The sequence below is a fragment of the Oncorhynchus kisutch genome, linkage group LG17 (assembly GCF_002021735.2).
Source record: "Oncorhynchus kisutch isolate 150728-3 linkage group LG17, Okis_V2, whole genome shotgun sequence".
Lineage (NCBI taxonomy): Eukaryota > Metazoa > Chordata > Actinopteri > Salmoniformes > Salmonidae > Oncorhynchus > Oncorhynchus kisutch.
The window spans coordinates 22,089,371-22,100,596 of NC_034190.2; the positions used below are offsets into that span (position 1 = coordinate 22,089,371).

At 50.2% G+C, this 11,226-nt stretch overlaps 1 protein-coding gene across 2 annotated transcripts in view; it reads left to right on the forward strand.

Moving 5' to 3' along the window:
• The window catches only part of trak1b (trafficking protein, kinesin binding 1b), a 38,702-nt gene extending 28,595 nt beyond the window's left edge, over positions 1–10,107 (forward strand). For both annotated transcript variants that reach the window (XM_020505243.2, XM_031793287.1), the window contains 4 exons: positions 7–202; positions 691–796; positions 6,145–6,276; positions 6,508–10,107. In XM_020505243.2, coding sequence (XP_020360832.1) covers positions 7–202; positions 691–796; positions 6,145–6,276; positions 6,508–7,207 — 1,134 coding nt within the window. In that variant the 3' untranslated portion in view covers positions 7,208–10,107. The remainder of the gene's footprint in view (positions 1–6; positions 203–690; positions 797–6,144; positions 6,277–6,507) is intronic.
• The last annotated feature ends 1,119 nt before the right edge of the window (positions 10,108–11,226 follow it).

Here is an 11,226-nt window from a genome sequence, read left to right on the forward strand (position 1 = left end):
TTGCAGGTGTATCCATGGGGTGGTTTCGAGGAGGATGAACCAGGAGAGCAGTACTTCCAGAGTCTCCCCACCTCCTCAGCCTCTGCCTCCCCCGCCCTCCCCCCTCAGCCTCACCCTCCTTACCCCTCTACTCCCCCCAGCCACCTCGCCTCACCCTCAGCCCCCTCTCCCTCCCCTCACCTAAGCAACACTGATCCTGCAGGTATGTTTCTATATGCACATACAGATACTATGATAGATGCTACATCAACATGTGAGATACTAAGAATACTTAACCATTTATATTCAAAGTGATAGAGAGAGAGAGCGATTCAAAAGACAGAGAGAGAGCGATTCAAAAGACAGAGAGAGAGCGATTCAAAAGACAGAGAGAGAGCGATTCAAAAGACAGAGAGAGAGCGATTCAAAAGACAGAGAGAGAGCGATTCAAAAGACAGAGAGAGAGCGATTCAAAAGACAGCGAGAGAGCGATTCAAAAGACAGAGAGAGCGATAGAAATAGATAAACAGAAAGAGAAAGTGTTTTAGTGGTTAACTAAGTGGTTGACTGGTTCAATCATATACACACTGGTTCAGTGGTTCACTGAGTGGTTCACTAAGTGGTTCAGTGGTTCACTGCCACTTTTCCAGCCAGGAAAGGTAGAGGAGAACAGATAGACTATTCTGTGTGTTTGTGTCTTTGTGTTTTCAGCGGTGTACTACCCAGGTAAATGCATGGCCCATACCAGCTCTACCTACACCTTTACTACCTGTCGTATCCTACACCCAACTGATGAGCTGACCCGCGTCACACCCAGGTACAGAGACACACCATACACCTACATCTCCTCCTTCTCTACCACCATACACCTCCCTCTTCTCCTTCTCTACCACCCTACACCTCCCTCTTCTCCTTCTCTACCACCCTACACCTTCCTCTCCTCCTTCTTTACCACCCTACACCTTCCTCTCCTCCTTCTCTACCACCATGCTCCTCCCTCTCCTCCTTCTCTACCACCATACACCTCCCTCTCCTCCTTCTCTACCACCATACACCTCCCTCTCCTCCTTCTCTATCACCATGCTCCTCCCTCTCCTCCTTCTCTACCACCATACACCTCCCTCTCCTCCTTCTCTACCACCATACACCTCCCTCTCCTCCTTCTCTACCACCATACACCTCCCTCTCCTCCTTCTCAACCACCATACACCTCCCTCTCCTCCTTCTCTACCACCATGCACCTCCCTCTTCTCCTTCTCTACCACCATACACCTCCTTCTCCTCCTTCTCTACCACTATACACCTCCCTCTCCTCCTCCTTTACCACCATACACCTCCCTCTCCTCCTTCTCTACCACCATACACCTCCCTCTCCTCCTTCTTTACCACCATACACCTCCTTCTCTACCACCATACACCTCCCTCTCCTCCTTCTCTACCACCATACACCTCCCTCTCCTCCTTCTCTACCACCATACACCTCCCTCTCCTCCTTCTTTACCACCATACACCTCCTTCTCTACCACCATACACCTCCCTCTCCTCCTTCTCTACCACCATACACCTCCCTCTCCTCCTTCTCTACCACCATACACCTACATATCCTCCTTCTTTACCACCATACACCTCCCTCTCCTCCTTCTTTACCACCATATACCTCCCTCTCCTCCTTCTCTACCACCATACACCTCCCTCTCCTCCTCCTTTACCACCATACACCTCCCTCTCCTCCTTCTCTACCACCATACACCTCCCTCTCCTCCTTCTTTACCATCATACACCTCCCTCTCCTCCTTCTCTACCACCATACACCTCCCTCTCCTCCTTCTCTACCACCATACACCTCCCTCTCCTCCTTCTCTACCACCATACACCTCCCTCTCCTCCTTCTTTACCACCCTACACCTCCCTCTCCTCCTTCTCTACCATCCTACACCTCCCTCTCCTCCTTCTCTACCACCCTACACCTCCCTCTCCTCCTTCTTTACCACCATACACCTCCCTCTCCTCCTTCTCTACCACCCTACACCTCCCTCTCCTCCTTCTCTACCACCCTACAGCTCCCTCTCCTCCTTCTCTACCACCCTACACCTCCCTTTCCTCCTTCTCTACCACCCTACAGCTCCCTCTCCTCCTTCTCTACCACCCTACACCTCCCTCTCCTCCTTCTCTACCACCCTACACCTCCCTCTCCTCCTTCTCTACCACCATGCACCTCCCTCTCCTCCTTCTTTGCCACCATACACCTCCCTCTCCTCCTTCTCTACCACCATACACCTCCCTCTCCTCCTTCTATACCACCCTATACCTCCCTCTCCTCCTTCTCTACCACCCTACACCTCCCTCTCCTCCTTCTCTACCACCCTACACCTCCCTCTCCTCCTTCTCTACCACCCTACACCTCCCTCTCCTCCTTCTCTACCACCATGCACCTCCCTCTCCTCCTTCTTTGCCACCATACACCTCCCTCTCCTCCTTCTCTACCACCATACACCTCCCTCTCCTCCTTCTATACCACCCTATACCTCCCTCTCCTCCTTCTCTACCACCCTACACCTCCCTCTCCTCCTTCTCTACCACCATGCACCTCCCTCTCCTCCTTCTCTACCACCCTACACCTCCCTCTCCTCCTTCTCTACCACCCTACACCTCCCTCTCCTCCTTCTCTACCACCATACACCTCCCTCTCCTCCTTCTCTACCACCATGCACCTCCCTCTCCTCCTTCTCTACCACCATACACCTCCCTCTCCTCCTTCTATACCACCCTACACCTCCCTCTCCTCCTTCTCTACCACCCTACACCTCCCTCTCCTCCTTCTCTACCACCATACACCTCCCTCTCCTCCTTCTCTACCACCATACACCTCCCTCTCCTCCTTCTTTACCACCCTACACCTCCCTCTCCTCCTTCTCTACCATCCTACACCTCCCTCTCCTCCTTCTCTACCACCCTACACCTCCCTCTCCTCCTTCTTTACCACCATACACCTCCCTCCCCTCCTTCTCTACCACCCTACACCTCCCTCTCCTCCTTCTCTACCACCCTACAGCTCCCTCTCCTCCTTCTCTACCACCCTACACCTCCCTTTCCTCCTTCTCTACCACCCTACAGCTCCCTCTCCTCCTTCTCTACCACCATACACCTCCCTCTCCTCCTTCTTTACCACCCTACACCTCCCTCTCCTCCTTCTCTACCATCCTACACCTCCCTCTCCTCCTTCTCTACCACCCTACACCTCCCTCTCCTCCTTCTTTACCACCATACACCTCCCTCTCCTCCTTCTCTACCACCCTACACCTCCCTCTCCTCCTTCTCTACCACCCTACAGCTCCCTCTCCTCCTTCTCTACCACCCTACACCTCCCTTTCCTCCTTCTCTACCACCCTACAGCTCCCTCTCCTCCTTCTCTACCACCCTACACCTCCCTCTCCTCCTTCTCTACCACCCTACACCTCCCTCTCCTCCTTCTCTACCACCATGCACCTCCCTCTCCTCCTTCTTTGCCACCATACACCTCCCTCTCCTCCTTCTCTACCACCATACACCTCCCTCTCCTCCTTCTATACCACCCTATACCTCCCTCTCCTCCTTCTCTACCACCCTACACCTCCCTCTCCTCCTTCTCTACCACCCTACACCTCCCTCTCCTCCTTCTCTACCACCCTACACCTCCCTCTCCTCCTTCTCTACCACCATGCACCTCCCTCTCCTCCTTCTTTGCCACCATACACCTCCCTCTCCTCCTTCTCTACCACCATACACCTCCCTCTCCTCCTTCTATACCACCCTATACCTCCCTCTCCTCCTTCTCTACCACCCTACACCTCCCTCTCCTCCTTCTCTACCACCATGCACCTCCCTCTCCTCCTTCTCTACCACCCTACACCTCCCTCTCCTCCTTCTCTACCACCCTACACCTCCCTCTCCTCCTTCTCTACCACCATACACCTCCCTCTCCTCCTTCTCTACCACCATGCACCTCCCTCTCCTCCTTCTCTACCACCATACACCTCCCTCTCCTCCTTCTATACCACCCTACACCTCCCTCTCCTCCTTCTCTACCACCCTACACCTCCCTCTCCTCCTTCTCTACCACCATACACCTCCCTCTCCTCCTTCTCTACCACCATACACCTCCCTCTCCTCCTTCTTTACCACCCTACACCTCCCTCTCCTCCTTCTCTACCATCCTACACCTCCCTCTCCTCCTTCTCTACCACCCTACACCTCCCTCTCCTCCTTCTTTACCACCATACACCTCCCTCCCCTCCTTCTCTACCACCCTACACCTCCCTCTCCTCCTTCTCTACCACCCTACAGCTCCCTCTCCTCCTTCTCTACCACCCTACACCTCCCTTTCCTCCTTCTCTACCACCCTACAGCTCCCTCTCCTCCTTCTCTACCACCCTACACCTCCCTCTCCTCCTTCTCTACCACCCTACACCTCCCTCTCCTCCTTCTCTACCACCATGCACCTCCCTCTCCTCCTTCTTTGCCACCATACACCTCCCTCTCCTCCTTCTCTACCACCATACACCTCCCTCTCCTCCTTCTATACCACCCTATACCTCCCTCTCCTCCTTCTCTACCACCCTACACCTCCCTCTCCTCCTTCTCTACCACCCTACACCTCCCTCTCCTCCTTCTCTACCACCCTACACCTCCCTCTCCTCCTTCTCTACCACCATGCACCTCCCTCTCCTCCTTCTTTGCCACCATACACCTCCCTCTCCTCCTTCTCTACCACCATACACCTCCCTCTCCTCCTTCTATACCACCCTATACCTCCCTCTCCTCCTTCTCTACCACCCTACACCTCCCTCTCCTCCTTCTCTACCACCATGCACCTCCCTCTCCTCCTTCTCTACCACCATACACCTCCCTCTCCTCCTTCTCTACCACCATACACCTCCCTCTCCTCCTTCTCTACCACCATACACCTCCCTCTCCTCCTTCTCTACCACCATGCACCTCCCTCTCCTCCTTCTCTACCACCATACACCTCCCTCTCCTCCTTCTATACCACCCTACACCTCCCTCTCCTCCTTCTCTACCACCCTACACCTCCCTCTCCTCCTTCTCTACCACCATGCACCTCCCTCTCCTGCTTCTCTACCACCATACACCTCCCTCTCCTCCTTCTCTACCACCATGCACCTCCCTCTCCTCCTTATCTACCACCATACACCTCCCTCTCCTCCTTCTCTACCACCATACACCTCCCTCTCCTCCTTCTTTACCACCCTACACCTCCCTCTCCTCCTTCTCTACCACCATACACCTCCCTCTCCTCCTCCTATACCACCATACACCTCCCTCTCCTCCTTCTATACCACCATACACCTCCCTCTCCTCCTTCTATACCACCATACACCTCCCTCTCCTCCTTCTATACCACCATACACCTCCCTCTCCTCCTTCTCTACCACCATACACCTCCCTCTCCTCCTCCTATACCACCATACACCTCCCTCTCCTCCTTCTATACCACCATACACCTCCCTCTCCTCCTTCTATACCACCATACACCTCCCTCTCCTCCTTCTCTACCACCCTACAGCTCCCTCTCCTCCTTCTCTACCACCCTACAGCTCCCTCTCCTCCTTCTCTACCACCCTACAGCTCCCTCTCCTCCTTCTCTACCACCCTACACCTCCCTCTCCTCCTTCTATACCACCATACACCTCCTTCTCTACCACCATACACCTCCCTCTCCTCCTTCTATACCACCATACACCTCCCTCTCCTCCTTCTCTACCACCATACACCTCCCTCTCCTCCTTCTCTACCACCATACACCTCCCTCTCCTCCTTCTATACCACCATACACCTCCTTCTCTACCACCATACACCTCCCTCTCCTCCTTCTATACCACCATACACCTCCCTCTCCTCCTACTCTACCACCATACACCTCCCTCTCCTCCTTCTATACCACCATACACCTCCCTCTCCTCCTTCTCTACCACCATACACCTCCCTCTCCTCCTTCTCTACCACCATACTCCTTCTTCTCCCTCTTCTCTCTAAAGTGTACACTTGTTCTCTGTCCACACGTTATCTCATAGATCACAATTGTTGCAGTGTGCAGTCTCAATGTTCTCTGTTCTTTCTCTGCCCGTCTTTTTCAAATGGTGTTGTTATCCCTTCCCTCCTCTCCAGTGTTAACCCCGGCATGTCCTCGTCATCCTGTGTGATGACATCATCTATCCTGGCCACTCCCGCTGCCACGCCCTGTCATACACCCCGCAGGATGAGTCTACTACGACCCTCTGAGTCCTCTACCAACCTCAGGTACACACACACACACACACACACACACACACACACACACACACACACACACACACACACACACACACACACACACACACACACACACACACACAATACATATAAAACTTGATAGATTGACTCTAGCTACTACGTCTCATTCCCAGGACTTTGTCTGTGTGTGTATGTGTGTGTGTGTGTGTGTGTGTGTGTGCACCTGCCCGTGTGTGTATATGATTTCCCCTTCTTCAGGGAAGCCACACGTACCACCAGTACCTCTCTGGGATTAGTGCGCCTTCTGCAGGAGAGAGGCATCTCTGCAGCCATGTACCACCACCAGACCCAGGGCTGGGACAGGGCTGGCGGGCCCGGGGTGGGGAGCGGAGGGGTGCTGTTCAGTACCTCTATCACCCCTAACCTCCACCCAGCCCCCCACCCCGACTCCCTCCGCCCCTCCACTCCCCCCAACTCCCCCACAGGACACGACCCCCCATCCTCGGGGACCAACACCCCCGCGGGCTTCGACTTCAAGTCTCCTTCCTATGACAACTTCCTGGCCTCCAAGCCGGCACGGTCCATTCTGAAGGAAGTAGCGGGGGGGGTGGGGAGCAGCCGGAGCAGGAGGCAGCAGAGGGGGAGAGATTGTGAGAGCCAGACAGATGTTAGCGTCACAGTTCATAACCTCAACCTGGTGGACAAGGTGAGGCGCCTGGGTGTGGCTGGGTGTCCTCCAGGACCAGGGGGTGTAACCGGGGGACCAAGTTCCATCCTGGGGCCTCTGGGTGGGCTACGGAGGCCCGGGTCGCCCTTTGGACCAGAGGGGATGAGGAGGAACAGGAGTTATCCAGCTATGGTAGGGGCCAGTATGGCGATGAAGGGCCCGGGGCCCCAGGAGGACTCAGAACTATTCCTGCCTCCTAACAAAATGCCTAAAGAGAAGAGCCTCAAGTAGAGGCTGGGACCTCTGGCCTCTAACCGCTGACCCCTAATATTAACCCTAACCAACTAGTTTCCTCAGGAGACTGAACTTGTTACTTACCTGTTAGACCTCTGGTACTATAGCTAGTTTTTCAAAATCCTACAAACTATTGGTACTCCTGGTCTAGCTATTGACAAATGACAACTAGTCACCTTTCTCAGCTACTGACAATGAATTAGTCTTCTAGTTCTGTCCGATGCTTATTCTTCCAGCTCCAAAACCAAATGGCTACCCTGCTGTCTGCTACTGTTTAACCAGCTACCAAACTAGTACTAACAATGAACAATGATCTTCCATAATAGCTAAAACTTTTCCTCTCTAGCCCTTGAACACAGCTATTTCTCCCTGATGTAAGTCAATGAAATGACATTGAACCGATGTCTGCGCCCAGAGAGGGGTAGCTCCTCACATGTAGACTAAGCATAATGTATGTAGTTCAAATCTAATTGTATTTGTCACATTTTCTTTAACCTTTATTTAACTAGGCAAGTCAGTTAAGAACAAATTCTTATTTTAAATGATGGCCTTGGAACAGTGGGTTAACTGCCTGATCAGGGGCAGAACGACAGATTTGTACTTTGTCAGCTCGGGGATTTGAACTTGCAACCTTCCGGTTACTAGTCCAACGCTCTAACCACTAGGCTACTAGACTAACAGTGAAAGTGTTACTAAAGGGCCCTTCCCAACAATGCAGAGAGAAAACAAGTCATAATAACACATGGAATAAATGCACAATGAGTAACGATAACTTGGCTACATACACGGGGTAGCAGTACGGAGTGGATGTGCAGGGGTACGAGGTAACTCAAATCAAATCAAATCAAATTTATTTATATAGCCCTTCGTACATCAGCTGATATCTCAAAGTGCTGTACAGAAACCCAGCCTAAAAACCCCAAACAGCAAGCAATGCAGGTGTAGAAGCACGGTGGCTAGGAAAAACTCCCTAGAAAGGCCAATACCTAGGAAGAAACCTAGAGAGGAACCAGGCTATGTGGGGTGGCCAGTCCTCTTCTGGCTGTGCCGGGTGGAGATTATAACAGAACATGGCCAAGATGTTCAAATGTTCATAAATGACCAGCATGGTCGAATAATAATAAGGCAGAACAGTTGAAACTGGAGCAGCAGCACAGTCAGGTGGAAGTTGAAACTGGAGCAGCAGCATGGCCAGGTGGACTGGGGACAGCAAGGAGTCATCATGTCAGGTAGTCCTGGGGCATGGTCCTAGGGCTCAGGTCAGTTGAAACTGGAACAGCAGCATGGCCAGGTGGACTGGGGACAGCAAGGAGTCATCATGTCAGGTAGTCCTGGGGCATGGTCCTAGGGCTCAGGTCCTCCGAGAGAGAGAAAGAAAGAGAGAAGGAGAGAATTAGAGAACGCACACTTAGATTCACACAGGACACCGAATAGGACAGGAGAAGTACTCCAGATATAACAAACTGACCCCAGCCCCCCGACACATAAACTACTGCAGCATAAATACTGGAGGCTGAGACAGGAGGGGTCAGGAGACACTGTGGCCCCATCCGAGGACACCCCCGGACAGGGCCAAACAGGAAGGATATAACCCCACCCACTTTGCCAAAGCACAGCCCCCACACCACTAAACTGAGATAGACATATACATATAGGTAGGGATAAAGTGACTAGGAAACTAAATAATAAATAGTAGCATCAGAGTATGTGACGAGTCAAAAGAGTTCATGCAAAAGGGTCAATGCAGATAGTCTGGGCAGCTATTGGTTAACTATTTAACTACCTATTCACCAGTCTTATGGCTTGGGGGTAGAATCTGTTCAGGATCCTGTTGGTTTCAGACTTAGTGTATTGGTACCCCTTACCATGCGCTAGCAGAGACAACAGTCTATGACTTGGGTAGCTGGAGTCTTTGACAATTTGCTGAGTAAGTTAGATCAAACTTACACGTCATGTGATTGTCATGTCAGCTGGATTAGGAGCTTCTTCATCACCATGTATTTAGATTACTAGTATCATGTAGCACCGCTAACTATAGTCTAAACCTTTCTTCCTAGGTAATAATGGATTGTGAGATAATGTTGAATATATAACAATTCTAATGTTAAAGATTTTCCACAAAATTCATGAAATAGATGATCAACTTTTTTGCTCAACTCTTTCTCCTTCTTTATTTTTCTCTTCCACTCTCTCTTTCTCTCTCCCTGTTCTCAATGAGAAGAATAAGTCATAGTTCACTTTTAAGAGTCTTGTTAATGTTTTGTCTGTGTGTTAAAGTTTCATTAGTGTTATTTTTCTAAATGACTATAGACAAAGGGAAATGGATAGTGGTTTCAGAGTGGTCAGTGAGTGAGGGCATTCTGAAAAGATCAATATACCCACTGCTGGAATGGAGACAGGGAAGGAGGAACAGGGGGAAGGGATAGAGGTTAAACAGTCTTTGTGGTCAGAAGCGTTTCCTGCTTCTTACTTCAGAGAACTCCACAGAGAATTTCAATTGCTTAAATTAATTTTTAAAAAGCATTAGTGCCTCAACATGGTTTCTACATCACTATGCTCATACAGGTTGTTTATGTTCTTATTCTAACAAAAACATTGTCCACTGAGTTACACTCGTTAGCTCCTACATTGATATGTATAATTATGTAATTTATTGACTAAACAGTCTTTTGATTGAATATGCAAAACTATTATTATTCACAAGATTTAACACATAAAACACATGCACTATATACGGTATATAACACTATATTCATTCATTGTTATTAGTACTGGAAAACTAATTTACAACAATCACGGTGAAATAGAGTGGTGGTGTTCAATACTAAACAAAAATATAAATGCAACATGTAAAGTGTTGGTTTCATGAGCTGAAATAAAATATACCAGAAATTGTCCACAATTTTTTTTGTATTTCTCTCAAATTCGGTGCACAAATTTGTTTTCCTCCCTGTTATTGAGCATTTCTCCTTTGCCAAGATAATCCACCCACCAAATAGGTGTGGCATATCAAGAAGCTGATTAAACAGCATGATCATTACACAGGTGCACCTTGTGCTGGCGACAATAATAGACCACTCTAAAATGTGAAGTTTTGTCACACAACATAATGCCAGACATGTCTCAAGTTTTGAGGGAGTGTGCAATTTGCATGCTGACTGCAGGAATGTCCACCAGAGCTGTTTCCAGATCATTTAATGTTAATTTCTCTACCATAAGCCACCTCCAACGTCGTTTTAGAGAATTTGGCAGTACGTCCAATCGGCCTCACAACCTCAGACCACGTGTAACCACACCAGCCCTGGACCTCCACATCCGGACAGCTGATGAAACTGTGGATTTGAACAACCAAAGAATTTCTGCACAAACTGTCAGAAACTGTCTCAGGGAACCTGATCTGTCTGCTCATCGTCCTCACCGGGGTCTTGACCTGATTGCAGTTCGGTGTTGTAACTGACTTCAGTTGGAAAATGCTGACCTTCGATGGCCACTGGCACACTGGAGAAGTGTGCCTTTCACGGATGCATCCCGGTTTCAACTGTACGAAGCAGATGGCCTACAGAGTGTATGGCGTCGTGTGGGCGAGCTGTTTGCGGATGTCAAAGTTGTATCGATGGCAATTTCAATGCACAGATACCGTGACGAGATCATGAGGCCCATTGCTGTGCCATTCATTTGCCGCCATCACCTTATGTTTCAGCATAATAATGCACGGATCTGAACACAAATCCTGGAAGCTGAAAATGTCAGAGTTCTTCTATGGCCTGCATACTCACCCGACATGTCAACCATTGAGTATGTTTGGGATGCGTATGACAACATGTTCCAGTTCCCGCCAATATCCAGTAACTTCTGCACAGCCTTTGAAGAGGAATGGGACAACATTCCACAGGCCACAACAGCCTGATCAACTCCATGGAAAGGAAATGTGTGGTCACACCAGATACTGGCTGGTTTTTCTGATCCACGCTCCTACATTCTTTTTTACGTATCTGTGACCAACAGATGTGTATCTG